Raw genomic sequence first — 26,843 nt, forward strand, 5'->3', positions numbered from 1 at the left:
ATAATATAATATAATGTAATGTAATGTAATGTAATGTAATATAATATAATATAATATAATGTAATATAATATAATATAATATAATATAATATAATATAATATATATAATATAATATATATAATATATATAATATAATATAATATAATATATATAATATATATAATATATTTTTATAAAAATAAAATATAATAAAAATGTTTCATGCCCCATATGTTCACAAAGCCTGTCAATAACATACTGGGATCAAATTAAAATAAAATAAATATTTTCATGACATTATTAATTTTACTATAGCATATTGCATAAAAATATCAATTCATGGTATAAATAAATGTCAAATGTCATGTAAATCATGATAGTTTTAATTAATTAGTTTAAAAAAAATTATGTGATTTATGAAATGAAAAGAAATTTGGATGCATTATGAACGATATGCAACTCCACTGTAATAATATCATAATAATATACACTCACTGGCCACTTTATTAGGTACACCTTACTAGTACCTGGTTTTGCCTTCAGAACTGCCTTAATCCTTTGTGGCTTAGATTCAACAAGGTACTGGAAATATTCCTCAGAGATTATGGTCCATGTTGACATGATAGCATCACGCAGTTGCTGCAGATTTGTCAGCTGCACATCTATGATGTGAATCTCCTGTTCCACCACATCCCAAAGGTGCTCTATTGGATTGAGATCTGGTGATTGTGGAGGCCATTTGAGTACAGTGAACTCATTATCATGTTCAAGAAGCCAGTCGGAGATGATTCACGCTTTATGACATGGCGCGTTATCCTGCTGGAAGTAGCCATATGAAAATGGGTACACTGTGGTCATGAAGAGATGGACATGGTCAGCAACAATACTCAGGTAGGCTGTGGAATTGACACTATGCTAAATCAATACTAATTGGCCCAAAGTGTGCCAAGAAATACCCCCAACACCATTACACCAACACCAGCCTGAACCGTTAATACAAGTCAGGATGGATTCATGCTTTCATGTTGTTGACACCATATTCTGACCCTACCGAATGTCGCAGCAGAAATCGAGACTCATCAGACCAGGCAACATTTTTCCAAACTTCTATTGTCCAATTTTGGTGAGCCTGTGTGAATTGTAGCCTCAGTTTCCTGTTCTTAGCTGACAGGAGTGGCACCCGGTGTGGTCTTCTGCTGCTGTAGCCCATCTGCCTCAAGGTTAGACAGGTTGTGCGTTCAGAGATGCCCTTCTAAATACCTCAGTTGTACCAAGTGGTTATTTGAGTTACTGTTGCCTTTCTCTCACCTGGAACCAGTCTGGCCATTCTCCTCTGACCTCTGGCATCAACAAGGCATTTGCACCCACAGAACTGCTGCTCACTGGATATTTTCTCTTTTTTGGACCATTCTCTGTAAAACCCAGAGATGGTTGTGCATGAAAATCCCAGTAGATCAGCAGTTTCTGAAATACTCAGACCAGCCCGTCTGACCGATCTTTCTTGACTAAAAGCACTGAGTTGCTGCCATGTGATTGGCTGATTAGAAATTTTGCGTTAACGAGCAGTTGGACAGTGAATGTATATATATATAAATATACAATCATTAAACGTGTTCATTTGGAGCATGATGAATGTTTAAGTATCCTCAAATGAATATAACACTTCACTTTTATAACAGATTTCAAAGCAGAAAGCAGACACAAAAACAGTGACGCCAAGCTGAGAAAAGAGAGATCCTTCTTTTTTATTGAATTTTTTTGCTGTTTGTTTCACGTATTGGTACATTGCTTTTACTCCATGTTTTGATTTTCTCTGCACTTATTTAAACAATGAAATCAGAGTGAAATCTCTTTTTCCTAGGACACAGAAAGATTGTATTTTCTTTTCTTTTCTTTTTTTTTGTAGTTGTAACAGGGGAAACGGGGTCCGGATAGAAAGAGGGAGGAGGAGCGTCTTCACATCGTTCACAAACAGACAAACAGACGGGGACGGACAGACAGACGGACAGAAGAAAGAGGAGGGCAGTGCAGGATAAAAGGGGACGGAGAGTGAGAGATAGAAGCCAAAGATAGAAAGAGAAAGAGTAAGAAAGAGCGCTGTAAAAAAACGAGTTGCTGCCTAAAAAATTTAAGTTGAATCAAATCAGCTTTAGCAAACATTAAGTTAAAAATACTGAGTTCAATATGCTTCAACTTAATTTTTTAAGATTTAAAGTCTACATGAAATCAAAATGTACTGTTTATTTGTCCAGCGCACATTGTTATTCTTAATCTGTGTATGTTTATTTATTGAAATAAAAAGTTTGTTTTGGTAATCTTCAATCAAATTCTGAGCATTAGCTTCCACGTTTGGAGTGGCGGTTCTTCTCTGACGATGCCAGTTTGACCTCTTAACCACATTTGTACAAGGGAATGATGTGCAAAGAGAAATCTCTGCCCCTTACTCAATAATGTGTTTCAGTTAGAAGCGCATCAACATACCAAAATAAAAGTCTGCGGAACTTTCAAAATACTCATTTCAACTTAATAAAAGGAGTTCAATATGCTTCAACTTAATTTTTTTAAGATTTAAAGTCTGCGTGAAATAAAATTTCACTATGGTCAGTTTTCCAGCACACATTGTTATTCTTAAGGAGAACAATTAATCTGTGCATGCTAATTTTATTGTAATTAAAAGTTTGTTTTGGTAATCTTCAATCAAATTCTGAGCGCAAAACTTTCAAAATACTCATTAGAACTCAATAAAATGAGTTCAACATGCTTCAACTTAATTGTTTTAGGATTTAAAGTCAAATTTTGCGGTGTTTATTTGTCCAGCACACATTGTTATTCATTAGGAGACCAATTAATCTGTGCATAGTAATTCATTGAAATAAAAAGTTTTGGTAATCTTCAATCAAATTCTGAGCAGTAGCTTCTGCGTTTAGAGTGCCGGTTCTTCTTGTTTGACCACACCCCTCTTAAGCTACACCCCTCCACACCCCTCTTGGGCTTTGTGTGTGCGCAATTCTGTCGTGTGGCACTGCGAAAGGGGGCGGGATTAAACAAGATGATTAGACATTAAAAAAAGCCAGCGATTGCTCCACGTTTTAAATTTCTGTCCAGAGAGGTCCTGTTTTGATCCTCCATTGGTCTCACGCAGTCAAGTGATGCGATTTCGCGAAACTTGACGCATGACCCTGCGTTTCCGGTCTGACGCATTCGCGTGCGTATGAATGGAAGTCTATGGAAGGAAAAGTCAAGTGTGACCGCACCTTCACTGTCATGTTAGTTTGGACGATGGGATGATGCACAAAACGAAAGCTCCGCCTCCCACTCAATATTCTGTTTCAGTTAGAAGTGCATCAACATACTAAAATAAAAGTCTGCGGAACTTTCGGTTCACGCAGACTTCAACGTGATGTTTTAAGTCAGTTTAATGTAGCGCTGAGTTAAAATTCTTTAACGGAACTTAAAAATGTAAGGCAGCAACTTAATTTTTTACAGCGAGCGAGAGAGGGTGGCAGTGTGCTTTTGTCATGTCTGAGAAACAAATGAACCCAAGCAGCTCTCAGACGCACTTCGAACATAAAAGAACATCATTATGAATGATTAATAAAAACAACACTGGTTTTTTTTCTCCTCTATACGAGTTGTGATTATTAGTATTTTGTATCTGGAGAGCGATGTGTAACAGTAATCTGGCGTGGCAGTGTTTGTTCAGGAGTCTCTGCGCATTGCGTGACATCCATTAGCAAAAGCCGTGCGTTCACACAAGCTAACAGTGTGTTTTGAGAGTATCTGTAAACCTTACAGGTGTGTTTCTGGCAGATTTAGCTGGAGGAAAACACACACACACACACACAAAAAAACAATAACAGGAGGTTTGTTGTGTTGGTCTGTTGTTGTTGGACTGCGTTATTTTTTAATTGGGTAAAGGGAGGGAAGGAAGGAGGTGGATTTGTAACATGGTTGCTTCTGTATTGGTTTTCGGAAGGAATGGGGAGAATGTGAATAAGAAAGAGAGAAGAGAGAGAGAAAGAGAGAGTGAGCGAGGGAGAATCGATGAGTGAAGTATTTGACAATTCAGTAGTATGTCTCCTTTTCAACCCAACCTGAGGTGAAACAGAGAGAAAGACAAAGAGAGAAATGCATTATAATATAGCCAAAACATCTTAAATATTAACATTTGATTGTTGTAGGGTGATTAAATATTTGCAGAACAATCATATAACGGGCATTTTTGAATATTATGGTTTGCACCACTTAGGCCCCGTTTACACTAATACATATTAGTTTTAAAATGGTTAAACGTTTTAGTTTTAGAATGAAAACGATCCACGTCCACACTGGTGTTTCACCTAGCGTTTCTGAAAAGCTCTCCATCCACACCACACTGTTGAAAACGTACATCACATGACCATACATGCACTCTGGCACGCGCTGTGTTTAAGCTCCAGGCAGTCAGCGGGAGCTCTGAACACACCTGCCCGGCTGATAACAGCCCAACGTCGGCCAGTTCATCCCGAATCTGCCGCTAGATCTCATCTCTCTGTAGTTGTTAAACAAGATGTTTAATTCATCTTGTGTAGTAGACCTATATTTATCGACTCTGTCTTTTGAATCTTGTAGCCTACTTGCTCTCAGTTAACGTGTTTTGGCTGAGCGCAAAGTTAATATATCTATATGTAATATCGTACTCTAATTCTGCACGTTTGCCCGATGGTTTGCCTTTATTTCCTAAATTGTATTGACTTATTGTACTTTATACTTTTATAATTAGTATTGATTATTAAGATTATAGCTTACTGATTATTATATTCAACCAACGAGACGGCTATTTCGTATTTCACCATGCATTTCCTTTAATAATCTTTATTGTGTGCATATAGCTTGCCAAAACCACACAGTAGCTAAGTTTCCATCCACCTATTTTTTGTGCATTTTGGCTATGCACAAAAAAACTGTTGATGGAAATGCCAGGATGTGCATAAATTTTGAAAATGCACATAAAAAAACGTGCATAACTTTTTATTCCATAAGAAAAGATGCGCATAAACTACATTGTAAACACTTTTACCGAACAAATTCCGGTATGTGTATTAAAAAAAGGTCATGTGATTTTGTTATAAGAGATCATGTGACTGGACAAACCAGCAGGCTGAGCACACTGTTAAACATCTGAAATGCTGTTTTGGTCATTCTAAAACACCTGAACCGTTTCAGTATTAGTGTTATTATGTTATTAATGTCCAACAGAATCAAGAGCGTCTGTGCTCCACGTCTCACGCCTTCAAATGCCACAGCACGTTCACTGAGTGTCAGGATTGTCTTCTGAGGAGCAAGTCATTTATTTAAATGAAGAAAAGATTCACGCAGCTTTTCCTACCGAAGCAAATTCAGTTTTTAGTTTTGATATTTGGCGCCAGATAATCAGGAAGAGATGATTTTGTTCGCTTTGAGTCGTTGGATGAAAACGCTGCTTTATTCACACGTCTTTTATGTGATAATCCAGTTTTGCGCATAAAGTTAATTTGCATTTTTGGATGGAAACATAGCTAATGAGCTTAATGTTTCATGTTTTTCAATGAAAACGAAAGTAGGCAGTTATTAGGCTCCATTTTGTAATAAATTTGCAAAAACTTTTGCAATAAATTTGTTTTTACATGTCTCTGCTTTCCCCCATCCACACTGACGCAAAGCAGCAGTGTTTCAAAACCAAAACAGCCTCTTCAGTGTTTTCAAAACACTTCGTTTTTAGGGCTCGAAAATTCCAGGGTAGTGTGGACGGATGGCGTAACCATAGCAATACGTATGCGCTTTAAAACTAAGACATATTAGTGTAAACGGGGCCTTGCATTTGTTATTAGCCCTCATATGAATTATTTTTAAACATTTCCTAGGTGATGTGGAAATTTTTCACAGTATTTCCTATGATATTTTTTCTTATAGTAAAATCTCTTATCTTTTATTTAGGCTAGAATAAAAAAAAAAAAACATATAATTTATTTATATCATAATTTATCAAATTATTTTGCTCTTCAAGTGTATATGATTGATATGAACTTGGTTTCTTTACTTAGTTAAAACTGTCAGCTTCAAAGAATTTATTCAAATCGCAGATGCATTGATTCATTTGCATATTTCATTTTTTTAAATAATGTTAATGTTTTCCTGTATTTTATCTAAAGCCTGTATAATGATTATATATATATAGTACAACAGTTCTGTCTGGTTCTCGAATCTGATTGGCTGATAGCCATGCCATATTCTGCAATATTAGAACTCGTACAGCCTCTTCACTTTTGTGTATTACTCTGCGCACATAGAGTGACAGCAGATCAATAAACTCACTACAGTTTGACAAATATTGCTGCTGTTGGACAACATAATGTACTTTTGAGGCTTTTTTTAGTCACAAATGTAGTTTAGATTGCAACTATGCAGTTTATTTACAAGGACAGTGCCTATTTTAAATATTTATAATTTCTGAGATACAGCACGTCGGTGGCCATCAGCCTGTCATACTGAGCAGAGCAGATGGTTGACATTGTCCATCCACAATATGGCAACAGAGACTGCATAATAAGCCCTTAGAGGAGAAAAAGTTTAAACTACGGCTGATCAAATCATTATTAAGCTGGTATGTGACATTCTAAGTCGATCTCTCTCTTTTGTATGTTGCAGTGCTGTATTTATACTATTTAATTGTAGTGTATTGAATGTGAGATGGGACTCACATATCAGGAATGTACATATTTTGTGTTGGCCACTTTTTGTATAACCCTGAGTTACTTTTTGGTTGGCCATCTGTTTGTTTGTAATGAGTCTCCTGTTTTTGTTATTGTAGACTAGTTCAGTAAACAAAAGAGAAAGAAGAAATGCCCGCATGTGTTTAGCGCTTTTCCTCATAGCAAACACAACAGTAATCTGGTAGTGATTGCGTTGCTTTGGCTTTTTCAAGGTTAATTATTGTAAAATCCCGATTGCAAAAAATACTGGGAAATCTCTGTAGACTGATGGAATTTCATGTTGTTCAGCCTTTTAATCTTAATATGTAAGCAAAATCACCTGTTTTGTCATCACTTTAGACATTACGCTAGAGAATCATTCAAATACTAGCTCTAAAGTGATGTGTGTGAGGGTTCTGCTGTTCTGACGTCAGCTGCAGATGTCAATGCATGGCGGAGGAAAGTAGTTCCTCGTATAAAAGGATTTTTAGACTCTCTGTGTTTGATTTTTCTTTCATACACACGATTATGCTGTCGAACTGTTGTATAAACACAATATCACACGAGTAGCAGTGTGATGTGGCTGTATATTGTCACTGGTTGGACACTAACCACCAGTGCTACTCTACACTGCTACTCGTGTGATATTGCTCGTATATTCATATATATATATATATTTATATATCTAATTTTTTCCTGTCAATACTGCTCAGTTCTTTTTCTCAGTATGAGAGTAATTCAGGCTCTGTACCTCCTGGGTTTCGGCGCAGGATAAGTTTTCGGATCTCATCGTAAACAAAAATTAAGAAGCTGTAAGGGAACGCGCAGAACCACCAACTGGGCCTGAGAAAAGAAAGAAAAAATAAGAAAACTTGTATTAGTTCAGTTAATTTTTGATGATATGTCTTTTTTTTTGTAGGTCACACTCACTTGAGAGGGTACATCCTGAGGGCCACATCCATCCCGGGACAGTAGGAGAGGAACGCAGCGAGAGCCGTCTCCTCAAACAGCCCGAAGATCAGGATCTTATTCCTGTCAAGAGCAAGCAGAAACAAATATCAGCTCAGCTACAGTTGTTTGAAGTATTTGAGTGCTCTACATTCGCCTGAAGTAATTAGTCTACCGTTATTAGTGAAATGTGAACATTCTATACAAACTATGAAGCTGATTGGTTAGTTCTAGTCACATGGCTTGTGGTGCGCTGGCGGGATTCTGAAAAGTTGAGATGTTTACAACTGGGCTCCCCTAAGACTAACAATGTGCGCAATTTTGATTTCATGCAGACTTTAATGTTAGGTGGGTTTAATTGCAATTAATCATGAGTAATTTCACCAAAAATGTGTGTGTAATTGGTTAATCCTTTTTATGTATTGGCAGCACTAGTTTTATTGGGATCTGATGAGCGATACTCACTTCATGCCCTGCTGGAACACAGAGTTGCGGCGAGTCTTGCAGATGATGACGTCGGCCCACTGCACGACCACAATACTGACGAAGAAAGCTGTGTGACAGGTGAACTCCACGATCTTCCTCTGCTCGTACGTCTGAGAGAAACACGTTGTAGATTACTACATGCTGCGCATTCACATAGAGCAGTGGCCTAGAGTAATGTCGATTTTCTAAGCATATGTGCTCTGTTTTTCAGTTTTATTTGTGAGGAAATTCACAAAAGAATGACACAATTTTTTAAAATTAATATGTAAAATGCTGAATAATCTAGTTTAGTTTGATTATCAAATTGTAAAGACAACACTGTAATTGTATTTATATGTATATAATTATAAAATACTATTATTCCAGTTTACAATCCATTAGCTTTACAGTGATTTCTAAATTTGTATTATATAATAATAATAATAATAATAATAATAATAATAATAATAATAATAATAATAATAATAATAATAATAATAACCAGTCCCTTCAGGATTTTGCAAGGACATTTTTATATATGCAGCCTAAAGTGATTAAAATATTCATGTAATAAAGGAATAATTATTAATTTAAGAATAATATTATTACAGTTACCGTTCCATAAGCATTACAGTAATTTATTCATTCTTATTATTATTTTAAAAAAAATTATGTAATAATATTAATAACCAGTCCCTCCGGAATTTTGCATAGACATTTTTTTTTTATGATAATATAACATTGACTAATATGACTAATTTTGTGATTAAAATAATACTGCAATTAAAAATAATTTATAATAATAATAATAATAATAATAATAATAGTTTCAGTTTATTTGCATTACAGTGATTTCTTAATTTGTATTATTTATATAATAATAATAATAATAATAATAATAATAATAAAATTATAATAAAAATAATAAAAAATAATAAATTATTAAAATTTTCAGTCCTTTTGCATTACAGAGATTTCCTATTTTGTATTATTTATATAATAATGGTGATAATAATGATAAATTATATTATTACAGTTTTCAGTCCATTGGCCTTACAGTGACTTCCTAATTAGTATTATTTATATAATAATAATAATAATAATAATAATAATAATAATAATAATAATAATAATAATAATAATAATAATAATAATAAGATTTTGCAGGGACATTATTTTATATTTGCGACCTAAAATTATTTTGTGACAGGGTCTCTCAAAATTTCTGCAACTATTTGCTTCAATTCTTGTGTTTTCCTGTTAAAATACACAAAATATTTGTACAATATTTCTTTTTTCATCCCAATAACTCATAAACTCCTGGAAAAAAGGAATAACTACCTAAGTACAAATTCAGTATTAAATAATCACTACTACTACTACTACTACTACTACTATACTACTTCTACTAATAATAAAATAATCACAATTAAATGTGTTTCTCCAAAGTAACCAAACATTAGCACTTGTGCCGAATGAAAATTAAATGAGAATATTGTTGGCTCATATTATACTAAAAGAATCTCAATAGCTTGCAAAATCCTGGAATAACATATAACTACTTAAATATTAATTCATTATTAAATAATAGCTACTATACTAATGATAATAATTAAAAATAATCACAATTGAATGTGAAAGTAACCTAACATTAGCGCCTGTGCCGAATGGAAACTAAATAAAACTATCGTTGGCTCGTATTACAGTACACATCTTGTGAAGTCCGTTTAAATACAAGCACTTGCTGAATGAATGCATTTAAATATAAACTAAATGCAACGCGATCTGCTTTTAAAAAACGAATGCCAAATGCATATCCTTGTCTATCAAATATGAATTGTAATGTAAAGTTTACCCATTGCTGTCCGTAACTGTCCTCCAGGTCGTTGTTGGAGCGATCGTCCCAGTTCAGCCGGATGCCCACCAGCACACTGGGCAGAAAACCGTTCTCCGCCAGAATCACGAAATAACTGAAGAATCCTCCCAGCGCCTGAATCATACCTGCGCATTTAATAGAAAGTCGCGTTTATTGGCTTCATTTCAGCTCAACAAACCAGCTATTCTCTTACATCATCAATTTGTTTGCTAACACTTTAGTTTAGGTCACAATTCATGCTATTAACCTGCCTATTATACAGTAAGTATTAGTGAATCCCGAATCAGACAGTTCGGATCACATTGTTTTTTAGTCACGAATAGGACCATTTTTCAGATCAGCCAAAAAGGGGAGGAGTTAAATGTCATTTGCTTTCTATTTATTACAAAAACAGTACTGCAAGACACTTTTAGTTTTAACAAACAGAACTTAGAACCTGTAATTTTATTAAAAACAAAATGAAAAAATAATCAGCTGAATAAAAATAAATTGTAAAATATTTAGTACGGCGAAAAATTCACCGTTACTACTGTTGCCGATAACTCTAAATGTATAAATCTAACATTATAGATGGCGCCAATAGCCTAGTGGTTAAGTGCGCTGGCATATGGCACCATGGTGCTTACGGCGTCCTGAGTTTGATTTCTGGCTCGAGGTCCTTTGCCAACCCTTCCTCTCTTACTTTCCTGTCTGCAACCTCTACTGTCCTTTCCAAATAAGGGTGAAAAACCCCTTAAAAATAATTATAAAAAAATAAATCTAACATAATTTGTACAACCTGTATTAATTTATAGTCTCATTTTCAGTAAACGATTCAGTTATTCACTCATAAAACTTCATGTTTCATTGCTAGATGTGTCATTTTTGAAGAATGTTTCAGTGGCATACTTTTGATGGCTGTTTGTCGCCACCTATTGGTTAAATAATGTAATTGCTGCCTACAACTTTCATTGTTGTACGTAGTTAAATGCATATGACAATGATTTTAATCTTTACCATAAACATCAGTGTTTTTATCTAAACTATAAACTGTTATCCCTGTACTTCTGTGTTATTTGACCGTTAACGTCATAACTAACTCAAAAGACTAAAGACTCGATCTCTTGATTGATTTTTGCGTTTTTCAAACACTGATTTGAATGCAGCGATTCGAAGGATTAATATGCAAATCATCATCATTTATAATTTATGTTGTGTGGATGTTCAGATCTGATCTTTTAATGATTAATCGTGCAGTTTACATTGAATGCACTAATGCAGGCTAAACAAGTAATGACAGAAAAAAAACACCTTTAATAACCTAAGAAACCCACCACATCCCGAATAACCCACTACAACTTCTTCCATCATCATTATATTTTACTGGAAAGCCTAAATGCTTTCATACATGTGATTTGAATGACGCGAGAAGCGATCTTTCTGTGATCGCTACATATTTAGGATTAATCTACAAGTAAAATATGTATTAATCCACAGGCCATGTGTGTTATGAACCGCGGGTTGTGATTCGTACGAATCACAGATCAACCGTGACTCGATACATCCCTAATAAGTATATTAATTGTTCATGAGTAGTTATAAAGTATGATCTTATTCTGGATCCCTAATCATACCCAACTTCTATCTTACTAACAATTAATAAACAGCTAATTAGTAGTTTATTAAGCTAGTAGTGTTAGTAAATGCTTTGTTAATACCGTGACCTAAACTAAAGTGTTAGCGTTTCTTTCTAATGCATTAGCTCACTGACCGATCTGTCCATAAGCGATGCTGATGAGACGCTCATTCACCAGCTTGTCTCGGAGAGGGTTACGGGGCTGACGTTTCATGATGTCACTCTCTGCTGCTTCATAAGCCAATGAAATTGCAGGCACCTGGAACGACAGCCGTTGATTGGTTAAAGTGAGAAAACAGGTGAGTGTGGAAGCATTGCAATTGTAATCAGGGACGCACAATTTTATTGGAACACATTGTAAGTCGGTAGATGATGGCTTTAAACGTAAACAACTGAAAATGGCTAATATTGCTGTCGTGAATTGCTGATAAATGTGTTGATTTTGAACCTGCAGTAACTTTATTGTCCACCAGGAGTGCTAGCAGTAAGATCAAGACTGCAATCTGAGGCCATGTCCACATGTGCAGGGGTATTTTTCATTCATTCATTCATTCATTCATTTTCCTTCGGCCTAGTTCTTTATTTATCAGCGATCGCCACAGCGGAACGAACCATCAACTATTCCAGCATATGTTTTACGCAACTGATGCCCTTCCAGCCGCAAACCCAGTACTGGGAAACACCCATACACACTCACACTCATACACTACAACCAATTTAGTGTATTTAATTCACCTAGAGCGCATGTCTGTGGACTTTGGGGGAAACCGGAGCACCCGGAGGAACTCACATGAACACGGGGAGAACATGCAAACTCCACACAGAAATTCCAACTGGCCCAGCTGGCACTCGAACCAGTGACCTTCTTGCTGTGAGGCGACAGTGCTAACCACTTAGCCACTGTGATGCCCTTCAACCTTGTGCATCCCTGATTATAACGGTTGATGATTATAAAGCCATTAGACGTGTGTTTGTGTCTCACCATGTCAGTGCCCAGGTCGATGCAGAGGATGGTGATGGTGCCCAGAGGAAGAGGAATGTTGACCAGGATGAAGAAAAGGAATGGAGTGATCTCGGGGATGTTGCTGGTCAGCGTGTAGGCGATGGACTTCTTCAGGTTATCAAAGATCAAGCGACCTGGGAGAGAAAATAAAAACACAAACGCAAACTTCAGTACTGGCAACAAGTACTCGCATTACAATGTATTAAGGCCCGTTTCCACTGAGTGGTACGGTACGGTTCGGTTTGGTTTGGTATGCTTTTATAGCCGTTTCCACTGTCAAAAAGCGTATCGAACCGAACCGTACCGTACCACTTTTTCGGCACCCTTTCGAAAGGGTACCAAACACGAGAAAGGGTACCAAAAGGCGGAGCTAGACGCGCAGCTGAACACTATTGGTTTACAGAGATACGTCATTCGCTTACGCAACAAGCCAGAATGAAAACAAAAAACCCGCCATGTTTGAATTACACAGCGAGAGATTATAGCGGAATTATAAATACATATAATAACGAGCCATGGTCGATCTGGGCTCAAACAAACCTTGTCGTCGTCTGGATAAACAGCCACAAAGCCATGGAGTAGAGCAGATTTACCCTGTGCCGCGTAGTTTTTTTACAAGCCAGTCTGAGGCGCGAGCGGTTTCGCTTTCTTCCTTGCGCTCGCACACGTCTAACATTATATCTGAAATAACAAACTTCTTGAGCTGATGATAATAACCTGCACTTGATTATTGACGTGCTTTTGAAACCCGATCCTGTCAGACACTAACAAACGCGAGAGCGAAGCGCGAAAAAAACAAAGGAGAAGCCGGAAAAAAAGGAGCAGATTATTTATCAGCAAACATGAACAAAATGCCATGTATAACTAACTTATTATCTTCACATTGTGGACTAATATGAACCAGGAATGACGGAATTACTCTCTAACAGAGGCTACATGTGCTGCTGAGGATTACAGACACAGATGAGAGGTTTACACAGACTGTGGGCTATATTTTGTGTTGTTTTGAACCTAAAAACGGACGAAATGTCTGTTGTGTGTAGTTCTTCTGTAACTGATAACATTTCGGAGACTGTAAGGGGCTGTTTATGTTTATATATGTTTATTTAGTTATTTAATATAATTACAGACGTTACAGTAGGCTGTTTCGCGTCTTTGATCTGCAGTTATAATCAACTCATGTTCATAGAAAAGTTAGTAATAAACATTTCTACACAAGTATTTATGTGTGTAAAGCATCTGTTTTGTGAGAAGTGCTTTTCATATGATATGTAAGTGACCCGTACAGCTTTACTGTAGACATTTCCTCGAGCGAGAATGACGTCGACTGAAACTTTCTGTCATACACCACGCCCACCAAAAAGGTACCCTTGTTAGTGGAAACGCAAGCTTGATAAAGGTGACCCGTACCAAACCGAACCATACCGTACCGTACCAGTCAGTGGAAACGAGCCATTATATATGGTTTATTTTGTAGCTCCATCATTCAATGGGTCTAATTTAATTGTGTTAATTTTGTTGATTTGTAATTTACGGAGAGCCAGAGGGGACTTGATGGTGGGGGAAAAAACTGGGTCATAGGAAAATATATATTTTTTAAGTTTTTGCGTGCCCTTGCATAGATGTTTTGCGTTATCTCACAAGTATTTTCCCATATTTCTCATATATTTTTAATCTTGAAAGCACACTGAAATTAATATACAAACGTCTGCATTCACTTTCTTTTCATTAAAGCTGTGCGTCGCCTAGCCATTAGCAATGCCTTTGTAGAATCCAATAAACATCCAATTAATAAAGTACAGAATCAGTTATTAAAAATAGTGCAAAATATAAGAGCAGAACTACTCTCATTTGTTTGTTTCTCAGATCCTTTCTCTCTCACCTTCCTCCACTCCAGTAACAATGGATGCAAAGTTATCATCCAGCAGGATCATGTCTGCTGCCTGTTTGGAGACGTCTGATCCAGAAATCCCCATGGCCACGCCAATGTCTGCTTTCTTCAGAGCGGGAGAATCATTCACTCCATCACCAGTCACGGCCACGATAGCGCCCTGAAGACAGAATCAGGGAGAGTGTAAAACATAACTCATAAAGATTATTAATGAAGAGCTGAATAGTGCAGAGTGTTACCTGTCTCTGGCAGCCCTCCACGATGATGAGCTTCTGCTGGGGGGATGTCCTGGCGAACACGATCTCTGTGTGATTCTTCAGCACTTCATCCATCTGGTCCTGCGAGAGATCCTTCAGATCTGTGCCATGGATCACGCAGGCTTTAGCGTCCCTGATAACACACACGTCCAGAATTCCGAATGAACACACTCGCTCTCCAAAGTAGTACTAAGTTTGGTGAACTGAACAATTTAAGTATAGTCTACAAAACCGGCAAGTTAAATAAACTTAAATATGCAAGTTTTTGGAGACTCCATTACTCAATAATATTGAGGCAACGAGTTTACTCAATCAATTTAGTTCAGTCAACTTATTAGGGTTTTCAGTGTGTGTAATAATATACTATGAAATAATTTAAATACATTTTAAACAAACAACAAGTAGCCATTTATTCACATTATGATGAATAATTATACCTGAAGCCATTTGTTTTCTAATTTAAAAAAAGACCCTGCACTTAAAAGGTTGCACATTTTAGGAATTTTACAGTCTACATTTGTGAAAATGACACACTCAAGTGTAGTGAGACCGATTAATTTTGAGCTCACTACACTTGAAATCTTAAGTTTATGCAATTTCATGGTTCATAAGTTAGATCAACTCATATTTTTTAAGTGATAGGACCCAAATGTAAAATTTTAAGTTATGTTCAGTCAACTTTACTTAATAGTTTAAATAAAGACAACATTAGGGTTTACAGTGCAGTCACCTCAACGGAAACCCAGCCTCTGCTTTCATTTGATTGGAGAATGAAAGACACTGACGTAACACGTTTTTTCCGCTCAGAGTTGACTTTTAAAATGCGAGGCGAACAGGGAAGTGCCCTGAAGTGCGTTCTACTTCCTCAAGTAAATGAGGTAACATGGACATACTCTCGAACCCTTGATTTTGACAGAGGGAGCGAGTCGGATTCATATGTCCATTCCGGCACTTATATGTCCCAGAATGCAATGCTATTGTCAGAACAGTAGTAATACCCAAGTGTTTAGGGCAGTTACTTTAAACCCATTTAGATGTTCTGCCAGTAGTAGACACTTGTGTGCTGTAACCAATGACATACATCAGAGAGAACGAGATGGAAGGATGTTAGTGAGTGAAGGGCATAAAAATGTGGACCGGTATGCAGCCTTAGTCTGGTGACGTGAGTGTTTGAGCGTCGAGTCCCGTGGAGAAGCTCCAGATGGATACTTTTGTTTACTTTTATTATTAAAATTGTTGCACATTCGCAGATTCCCACTTCTTTTTTTCCCTGAATAAGTGCGAGTTTGAACTACTTCTACAGTAATTAAGTATTTTCCGCATTTCTGGTGTAATCTCACAATATCTGCGAAGAAATTCAACACAGAACTACAGAGGAACACAGAAACATAGAAACCCCTTTGTTAACTAGCGTTTCGGGAACTGATATTGCAACACAAACAGAATGCAGAAGTGGCTTACAGCGATCTGTGGACACAGGGCATCAGCATCAACTCTTTTTTCCTTTCACTTTGAATGGGTGATGTCAAGCATTGTCGAACCGAATAGTGGATCCGCTCACTGCAGAAGTTGGGAATTTCACAACTTTTGATGAACCAACAGAAGCGTCAGCCAATCGGCTCGCTTTAAGCAATTCCCGTAGCTCAGACAGTAGCCAATTGTGTTTATGCAGTTAAATAGTGGTAAACGGAGAACGAATGGAACGAATTACTGCGGTTGGCAATCACCTGGTGCTTTATGACCAAACTTTATACACTCACTGGCCACTGTATTAGCTGCATCTTACTTGAACTGGGTTGGATCCTCTTTTGCCTTCAGAACTGCCTTAATCCTTTGTGACATAGATTCAACAAGATACTAGAAACATTTCTCAGAGATTTTGCTCCATATTGACATGATAGCATCACGCAGTTGCTGCAGATTTTTTAGCAGCACAGCCTTGATACGAATCTCCTGTTCCACCACATCCCAAAGGTGCTCTTTCTGGTGAATGTGGAGGCCATTTGAGTACAGTAAACTCATTGTCATGTTCAAGAAAGCAGAAGTAGCCATCAGAAGGTACACTGTGGTCATTAAGGGATGGACATGGTCAGCAACAATACTCAGGTAGTCTGTGGCATTGACACAATTCTCAATTGATTCTAATGGGCCCAAAGTGTGCCAAGAAAATATCCCCAACACCATTACACCACCACCACTAGCCTGAACCATTGATACAAGGCAGGATAAATAAAAAAAAAAAAATCGCAGAAATCGAGACTTATCAGACCATGCAACGTTTTTCCAATCTTCTATTGTCCCATTTTGGTGAGCCTGTGCGAATTGTAGCCTCAGTTTCCTGTTCTTAGCTGACAGAAGTGGCACTCTGTGTAGTCTTCTGCTGCTGTAGCCCATCTGCCTCAAGGTTGGACGTGCTGTGTGTTCATCAGAGATGCGAGAGTTGTAACGAGTGGTTATTTGAGTTACTGTTGCCTTTCAATCAGCTCAAACCAGTCTGGCCGTTCTCCTCTGACCTCTGGCATCAACAAGGCATTTAAGCCCACAGAACTGCCGCTCACTCGATATTCTCTTTTTCAGACCATTCTCTGTAAACCTTAGAGATGGTTGTGCGTGAAAATCTCGGTACATTAGCAGTTTTTGAAATACTCAGACCATATACCATCTTGGCTGATTAGAAATTTGCGTTAACGAGCACTTGGACAGGTGTGCCTAATAAAGTGGCCAGTGAGTGTATATATATATATATATATATATATATACACACCAGGATTCATACTGGAGAAACCAGGCGTGGAAGAAGGTGGCAGAGGCAGTTGGTGAATCTGGTGTATATTATTGGCTAACACTGCTATGACGATAGCAGCCAAGCTTCAGACAAATTAAGCCTTAACTGTGTTTTGGTACTCTACCTTGGGTTAACCTGGCTGACAGGGATATTCAGCCGAGCGGCGATGTCCTCGACTGTCTCGTTGCCCTCGGAGATGATGCCCACACCTTTGGCGATGGCCTTGGCTGTGATCGGATGGTCGCCGGTCACCATGATGACTTTGATACCAGCTGAGCGGCATTTGCCAACAGCGTCTGGGACGGCGGCTCGGGGAGGGTCAATCATGGACATCAGACCCACAAAGCACAGGTTGTCGGTCTGGAAGTTAATATCGTCTGTGTCAAACGCGAAGCCTTTGGGGTACTTGTCGCCAGGCATCACCAAGTGGCAGAAACCTGTAAGCAGGAGAAAGATACTGGGTTTATCCCACAGTCTTGAGGATTTACATTTATTCATTTAGCAGTCGCGATAATAAAAGAAGCATTTCTAAGTAAGTTTCAATTCTTTTAGAAGGTGTCTGGTGCATATGGAGAGGAAAAGAGTGCGTCTTCTACAGGTGGTTAATCAAGCCCACTCACCACAGCACATTAAGAATTATGTGATGTTATCCAGATACATTGAGTGTTGATAAGAAAGAGTCAAGTGCAAACAGAGAGGAGAGTGTTTAATATTTATGTGGCTTGGAATTACATTCATGTGTATGCTTATTTTTTTTAAAGAGGTCACGTAATTATTTGTAATACTTTCCATTTCTTTCAGTGTAATAGAAGTCAGTTTGGGCATGTAAAAAAGTCTGCTAAACTCATAGTCTAAATCAAGAGATTTATCAGATAGAGAACACTGGCTCCAGTTCTGCCTAAATTACATACATATGAATTCAGATATGATTTCTGCGAATGCCTAAATTACTGTTTTAATTTTTAGCATAATGTCACTTTAATCCAAAGACATACACAATTAAAGTGATGCTTCACCTTTTAAAGACATTAAGTTCAGGGAGTTAGAACAAATACAAACTTATTACTGTGTATTTTTTTTTTTTTGATGTGCTTGACAATTCACATTGTGAGAATCTGACTCAAGGTTGAACTGATGATAAATAGTCATCATTAGTATCTGTTTGTTTGCTTTAGACGCCTTAAAAGCTAATGGTGATTATAGTAAGGGGCATTCATTTTTTTACATTTTGGATAACTTGCTTACTTTTACGGTTTTAATTTAAAGTTTTTTTTTTGTAGTTCATTAGTTTATTCATTTTCTTTTCAGCTTTGTCCCTTTATTAATCCGGCATCACCACAGCAGAATGAACCGCCAACTTATCCAGCATGTTTTTACGCAGCGGATGCCCTTCCAGCCACATCCATACACACTCACACACTATGGACAATTTAGCCTACCCAATTCACCTATAGCACATGTCTTTGGAGTGTGGGGGAAATAGGAGCACCCGGAGGGAGAACATGGAAACGCCAACTGACCCAGCCGAGGATCGAACCAGCGACCTTGTTGCTGTGAGGCGACAGCACTACCTACTGCGCCACTGTGTTGCCTTTGATGTTGTAAATTTTATTACATATTTTATTAATTATTTGTTCTGCAGTGTGACAGATTTTGTATTTACACAACATACAAGACATACAATACACAATAATATTAGATTTATTTATTACTATTATTATATTTGTATGTATTCATATTTTATTCATATTTAGGTGCGAAACGGTGCATAGGCTCCATTGGAATTGCTCTGTTTATTATTATTATTCCGTTCTGGAATGCACAGTGATTTTGAGCGATTTGGCATGTCTAAACATGCACGAAAACTCACGAAAATTTACGTTTGATGAATGTTTTGGAATTGGGTGTGGCAAAATGACTCGACAGCGGCACCTATAAAAATTCTACGAAGTGCCACGCGACCTACGATCCTCGCACACGTACGAAAATTGGCACACACGTCAAACATGCCAATACCTACAAAAAATTCTCTTGGAGCAAAATCTTAAACCTAACAGGAAGTCGGATATTTTAAACTTCCTGCACCGAAAAATCGCAGTTAAGAGTCCTGACCTGAACACGTTTACATGCCAATATCCAGATACAGTTATAGCGCAACCTGCTGGCAACAGGAAATGACATGTTTTACAGTGTAGCAAACTCCTCCCACAAATTTTATCGTATCAGCAACAGATTTGGGTGGTGTTATCTGAAAGCTGTAGCGATGAAATATTGTGAAGATCTAGAGTTTTCGCCCAAGGGTGTGTCCGTGGCGGCCTGATAAACCTCAGTGATTCGCAATGAAACAGGAAGTACTTATAACTCAACCACACAATGGCCGATCTGCCTGAAACTTAACATGGTTGATAAGATTCCTCTCCTGAAGACATCTACATGCCAATATTAAGTCACAGTCATAGCGCCACCTGCTGACAGGAGGAAGTTTGGCATAAATATGTGATTTTCTCTGGTTTTCTAAATGTATCGGCTTAAATTATTATTGTTTGCTGTTCTCTGTCATCCTTAGGCCACGGGGCGGCAGTGAGCCTGGTGTGCGAGGTCCCTTTCATCACTGCTTGCAGCTTTAATTTATTTAGTTTTATATTTTGATTATAATTTTACTTTTTTAGCTCAATTTACGTCAATTTTTATACTGTTGCAGCTATAATAAATAAATAAGTTTCATGTATATTTTGTCAGAACTCTAAATGACTGGGACTGTTCCAAAAGAAGGTTCTTTGTTGACATCTGAACATTTTAAACAGACTCATAATAGATGTATTGCAATGATGTACACTAATAGGAGAACAGCAAAGCATGTTAACCTCCAGTATTCCAGCACATCTAATGAACATAAAATGAGGAATCAATATGGAAACAAAATTGCCCAAGAATATCCAACACTTTGGTTTAATATTGATGTCCCAAGTATCTCTGTTTTTCTCACCCAGAACTCTTTCTCCGAGTCCTCCGAGCTCCAGGTAGGCGTTCTGGAAGGCCTCCTTCAACTCTTCATCCATGGGCTGCTCTTTGCCCTGCAGCAGGATGGTGGAGCAGCGGTCCAAGATGCGCTCTGGTGCCCCCTTCATCACCAGCAGGTAGTGGTTTTCTTCACTCTCATCCAACTCGTGCACTGACAACTGATGTGGCAAGAACACAAGTGTGTTAATGAGAGAATGTTTAACCCAGATACATTCATTCATTCATTTTCCTTTCGGCTTAGTCCCTTTATTAATCAGGGGTCGCCACAGCGGAATGAACCTCCAACTTATCTAGCATATGTTTTACACAGCAGATGCCCCTCCAGCTGCAACCCAGTACTGGGAAACACCAATATACTCTCATTCACACACATACACTACGGACAATTTAGCTTACCCAATTCACCTATAGCGCATGTCTTTTTGGGGGAAACCAGAGCACTCGGAGGAAACCTACATACATATTATCATGTAGTTATCAAGTTTAAACATCCCAAAGAATTGAAGTCAAATTGTAGGGAAATTGACATTGTTTAATAGTGGATCATCTGTATTTATCTTTAGAGAATCGTTCATAATCAGTTTCATGAACTGAAATAAAAATTATGGACTAAACTATTTTGTATTTGACTATAAAGGAAGTATTTCAAAGTCATTTTAATACATTTAAATGTAATATTGACCATCAGAAACATATTAGAATTCAGTCTCTTGATTTTTCTGTATTTTTATTAAATGTTTATGTTTTTTTTTTTATGTATTATTATTGCTATTAGTATTATTATAAATGAAATACATTTAGGACGTTATCACATCAAGTCTATTTACTTGTCTATGAAATAAAATGATAAAAATGTTAAATAATTAAAATGATCATGAAATAAATAAATAAATAAATAAGTGGTACATCGTAAGAAACATTTATATTTTTATCAGCTAAATTACGATTTAATTCATTTTCTTTTCGGCTTAGTCCCTTTATTAATCCGGGGTCGCCACAGCGGAATGAACCGCCAACTTATCCAGCACGTTTTACGCAGCAGATGCCCTTCCAGCCGCAACCCATCTCTTGGAAACATCCACACACACACACTCAATCTCACACATACACTACGGACAATTTAGCCTACCACATGTCTTTAGACTGGGGGAAACCAGAGCACCCGGAGAAAACCCACACGAACGCAGGGAGAACATGCAAACTCCACACACAAATGCCAACTGACCCAGCCGAGGCTCGAACCAGCGATCTTCTTGCTGTGAGGCGACAGCACTACCTACTGCGCCACTACGTCGCACAAATTACAATTTTAGGTCGCTTATTTATATCTTTTGCTGTAATGTGTCAGTAATAAATATCAAATTACATTAAACATTCATATTGCCATTAATAAACACTAAATTCTAGTGTGTTCCTATTTATTTAGTTTTCTACACTTTAACATAAAACATTGGCATTAATAAAAAAATAACCGTCAACCATCAATTTGGAAAATAACGCTGAAATAACATATGGTGAATATTAGACTTCAACAGTGATGTTTAACAGAGCAAGGAAATTTTCACAGTATGTCTGATAATTTTTTTTCTTCTGGAGAAAGTCTTATTTGTATTATTTCGGCTAGAATAAAAGCAGTTTAAATTTTTTTTATCACCAATTTAAGGACAAAGTTATTAGCCCCTTTAAGCTAATTTTTTTTCTATAGTCTACAGAATAAACCATCATTATACAATAACTTGCCTTTAATATTATTTGAGTTGGACAATCATGTATTTTCCCAAAAAAAAAAATAAATCATCCTCGGATTATCATTAATAGTCAACACCGTAAAAAAAGTCAAAATGAACTTGTATCTGTTATACACTTCTGGCTTTACTTATCTTGCAATGCTTTCATAAACACTGACTTCGGCTGGGGAGGAAAAAAGATGCATTCGAGTTCCGTAAAGGCAACGAAGTTTGGCAGGATAAGCAAAGCCTCTAAACATGTCACGTGCACACAGTTTTTTCCTGACATCGTCGAACTTTAGCACCTCTGCAGATACGTCATGAAAAAAAGCGCAGTTGAATCCCTTCATGGCTGATGTTCCGTTTTTTCCGCACTGCTTGCAAAATCGACTCGTTGTCTACAAAAGCGCACCAAAATACTTTGTGGAGTTTGGTTTGCTCCCTGCACCAAGTCGATATACCTGTAAGCTCTTTCAATCTCAAATTGAGAGTCAGGAGTAAAGTCCAGCCATTTCGGTAACATTCCTAATAGATATTTTGCGCAATAGAATCAGATCAGGCAGAGAGTCGCTTTTTGTCTAGTCTATTTCAAAGAGAACCGATCGTACCAGTTACGTTTCCTCTACACACGGTTGTTTCGCGCAAGTAAACGGCAGTGCGCGTGCTTTTTAACAGTTGTGCGCATCACATTACCTGTGCGCGCAAGTAATCATCCTCTCATAAGGTATTCACCTGCTTTTTTCTGCTTCTCGATTCTAAGATCACATTTGCACACATATTGGGCCATCTTATTGTTGAACCCTGCTTTAAGAAAACTACGATTTAAAAATTATTTCCAACCAGCCAAAGTGGCTAGTGGGAGCGGCTGTCTTACCCGCCAGAGGTGAAATCTACCCGCATTTGATGGGTTGGCAGGTGTTAATGTCAAGCCCTGCATGTGTTAGCCTGCCATCTTCGGCAGCGCAGAGTCTCGCTTCAGCCTCAGTTAATCGTGACTCATTCGACGTCACTCAGTTGGTTAGATTAGAAAGGGATTCCTTTATTGCGGTAACTGATATAGAAATGTTGTCAAGGCGTCTGTCGATTGCACTCAGTCTGCCATCGGTATTGCCCAGGCTGACTCGCAACGAGCGAATTTCAGTCAGCATGGCATCAGGTTGATCCGACGAGGCCTCCTCCGCCTCTACCTGTTTTTTCTTTTCTGCTCTGGAAGGCCGAGAGGATGCGAAGAGTGGAAACTTCTGAATCTCTGACCTCGGACATTGATGTTTAATGTAAAAGCAATATACTTTGAGTTTGCGTCGAATTACCCGAAAGATAAATTAGAAAAAAGGGAACTGGCATGTAGCTAACACATTATGCGGCCATCTTCGACAAGGTCCCTCTAGCGCCCCCATCCCAAAATGTTTGGTCCACCCAAACAACACACAACAATGAACAAATGCAATATTATTTAAAATTTAAGTTAGAGTTATATTAACTGAATGATAATCCCAGTTTTATGAAACTGGATTTGACTTCCGAAATTTAGTCCGGATGCAAAACATTAAACGAACCTGGTATTTGTTGGTGGAGTTGAAGGGAATTTCGGCCACTTTCTTGTTCTTGTCCCTCATGGCTTTGACGGAGCCGCAGGAGAGCTCGATACACTTGAGAAGAGCAGATTCAGAGGCGTCCCCTGCGACATCCCTCTTTAGGATAGGCAGAGACTCCTGTCCCGCCTTAAACACGGCCCTGTTACAGAGAGAAGCCACACGGGCCAGAGCCAACCACGTGCCAGAGCTCTTATCAAACGACGCACCTAGTGAAAAACATTGGAATCTGTGTTATTTTACCATATTAGGAGAGACATTTACATTTTTAATGATATTTTCAATTATTTGATAATTGTATATTCGGCATTTTAAAGCAACACTGTGCAACTTGTTCTCGCGGCTCCCCCTTGTGGCTGATCAGTGCAATTGCCTGTTCACAAGTCACGTGTGTCACATTAAAACAAGTCACGTGCGAGTAAACTCTTCTCACATTGGTCAGAGTTTCAGGGTTTATTCATCAGTTAATTTTGATTTTAATTTATGATGATAAGCGAAAAGATGCACTTTAATTTTGACACCCACAGACATCGTCACCAAATATAAATCAGAGCAGTATGAGTTTCTTATAAAATATGGACTAATCGCTCGCTTTTTTAATGTTTAATCATCTTGTTTAATCCTGCCTCTTTTCGCAGGGCCGCACTACAGAATTTCGCAAGCTCAAACTCTAGTGTGACCGCATTCTCTCTTCATATAGCTGTATATGGCTATTACACAACCATAAATCACTGTGATATAGCCTGGTTCGTTAGTTTGTTGGATTGTTTTGCTTTCTCACTTTTTAATTAATTGATATTTGCATATTCTGCATTTTAAAGCAACACTATGCAACTTGTTCTCGCGGCACCCCCTTGTGGCTGATCAGTGCAATTGCCTGTTAACGGGGTACTAAACAACCTACAAAAAACAACACTTGTAAAAGAGATTTTAATGCTCAATGAGACTTCCTGGTTATATAATGGTTCTAAATAATTAAAATTAAAATAAAAACACGTGAACACGTGTCCTCAAACGTTTAGCTTTAGAATCTATGTACGGTGCTCAGCATAATTGTGTGCACCCCATTTTGAAAATAAATATTTTATCCATTTCTCAGTGAATATAGGCAATATAATTTGGTGCATTTAAACGAAACAGATTTATTAAACAGATATATTTATAAAAATAATATTTTAGTTATCAAACATATTTAGAAATTGAAAGATAATACAAGTAAATTAAGCAAAATATTGCAAAAATAAATGACAACCTACAAAATTTCAACTAAATAAAAAAAAAAAATAGTTTTTGCTTTTGCTTCTCTTGATTTTTGCTTTTATAAAATTTGTATTTAATATTTTTCTATAGCATAAATTTGACATAAATAACATAAATCTATAACATAAAATTTCTATAATTATAAATTTGTGTGTACTAGTTTTTGGACAGTTATTGTAAGTTATTTTGTTAGATAAGCTCCAGATTTGGCTCCAGTACTGACTAATCTAATGTCTATGCAGTATATTTAATATTGTATAGCTTACTATTAAAAATATGAATTTAAAAGATAGATTTGTGAGGGGTGTACTTATATATCCTGAGCACTGTACCTGGAATTTCCCAATGAACACCATTGCAATGTCCCAGCACTCACCGGACTGATCTTCAGTGGTGTCTGCCTCATGGATCTGATTGTCGAACCACATGTGAGCGACAGTCATGCGGTTCTGTGTCAGCGTTCCGGTTTTATCCGAGCAGATGGTGGAAGTGGATCCCAGAGTCTCCACAGCCTCCAGATTCTTCACCAGGCAGTTCTTACGGGCCATTCGCTTGGCTGTGAGGGTCAGACACACCTGAGAGACGCAAACAGAAGAAAGAGAGAAACGGAAACCCAAAAAGAAGAGCAGTCGAGGCAGAAGATGAAAGGAAAAGGAGGTGGAGAGAAAGAAAAGCGAATTTTAGTGACAACATATTATTGGTAATGAGGCACAATGCAGCATCGTGCACTATTAAATCAGTGTTCAGTTACTGTAATAAAAAGAGGCTCTGAGGAGCAAAGCAGAGCATAGCACAGAAAGCAGAAAGACCCGAAACATACTCTACGCAATGTCCGTCTTTAGTTATATAGATGAGGGACATCCAATTAGATATTAAAAAAATGCACTGAAAAAAATGATTTTCTTCGATTTTTTTGCCGTGTTTCTAATCAAAATGTCTAAAAATTCTCAAATCGAGAAGAATTTTCTAGGCAAGCAAATCAAATTGTCTTGTTTTCAGAAATAATATGACAAAATTAAGTGAGATTTTCCTTAAAATAAGCTAAGTAATCTGCCAATGGGGTAAGCAGAACAATCTGTCAAAAGGAAAAACAAGATTATTTTGTCATATTATTTCTGAAAACGACACAATATATTTTGGTTGAATAGAAAATGCTTCTTGTTTTAAGAATTGTTAGATATTTGGACTAGAAATATATATATATATATATATATATATATATATATATATATATATATATATATATATATATATATATATATATATATATATATATATATATATATATATATATATATATATATGTAAGATTTTTTTTTTGCAGTGAGGATATTGATTCTTAAATCCCCAAACTGATATTGTAAGCTCTGCTGTTGCAGTTGATTAAATAAATATATATTTATATACACTATGTAATGATTAATAATGTCAAATAACCATGAAAGCTCTGTGTTTTGTTGCTGTCAAATTATATATGTACATGTTATCAAAATTCGAACAATGAGTGTTGTTCTAATGGCAGCAGAGAAAGAGTGGAGGTCATCATTTCGTTATCTTTACTACTAGTTATAGCACAAAAACGTTATGGTAGTTTGATAAATCTGTCACAAGGAGAAATATAAAAACAAATATTTACTAACTTTAAATTGAAGTAAAGAATGTCAATATAACGTACTGGATTTGAAAAATTCCCCAAAACATTTTGACGCTATT

At 37.1% G+C, this 26,843-nt stretch overlaps 1 protein-coding gene across 1 annotated transcript in view; it reads right to left on the minus strand.

The window, feature by feature from the left end:
• Positions 1 to 1,701: 1,701 nt before the first annotated feature.
• Positions 1,702 to 26,843, minus strand: part of atp1a3a (ATPase Na+/K+ transporting subunit alpha 3a) — a 70,414-nt gene continuing 45,272 nt past the window's right edge. The window contains exons 9-21 of the mRNA XM_056480548.1: positions 25,507 to 25,705; positions 23,835 to 24,079; positions 20,517 to 20,709; positions 17,655 to 17,967; positions 14,728 to 14,878; positions 14,480 to 14,648; positions 12,577 to 12,731; positions 11,730 to 11,853; positions 9,959 to 10,104; positions 8,104 to 8,234; positions 7,621 to 7,722; positions 7,442 to 7,533; positions 1,702 to 4,074 (exon numbers count right to left, since the gene is read on the minus strand). Of these exons, the coding sequence (XP_056336523.1) occupies positions 4,046 to 4,074; positions 7,442 to 7,533; positions 7,621 to 7,722; positions 8,104 to 8,234; positions 9,959 to 10,104; positions 11,730 to 11,853; positions 12,577 to 12,731; positions 14,480 to 14,648; positions 14,728 to 14,878; positions 17,655 to 17,967; positions 20,517 to 20,709; positions 23,835 to 24,079; positions 25,507 to 25,705 (2,049 nt within the window). The 3' untranslated portion in view covers positions 1,702 to 4,045. The remainder of the gene's footprint in view (positions 4,075 to 7,441; positions 7,534 to 7,620; positions 7,723 to 8,103; positions 8,235 to 9,958; positions 10,105 to 11,729; positions 11,854 to 12,576; positions 12,732 to 14,479; positions 14,649 to 14,727; positions 14,879 to 17,654; positions 17,968 to 20,516; positions 20,710 to 23,834; positions 24,080 to 25,506; positions 25,706 to 26,843) is intronic.

Source organism: Danio aesculapii, chromosome 19 (assembly GCF_903798145.1).
Source record: "Danio aesculapii chromosome 19, fDanAes4.1, whole genome shotgun sequence".
NCBI classification, from domain to species: Eukaryota; Metazoa; Chordata; class Actinopteri; order Cypriniformes; family Danionidae; genus Danio; species Danio aesculapii.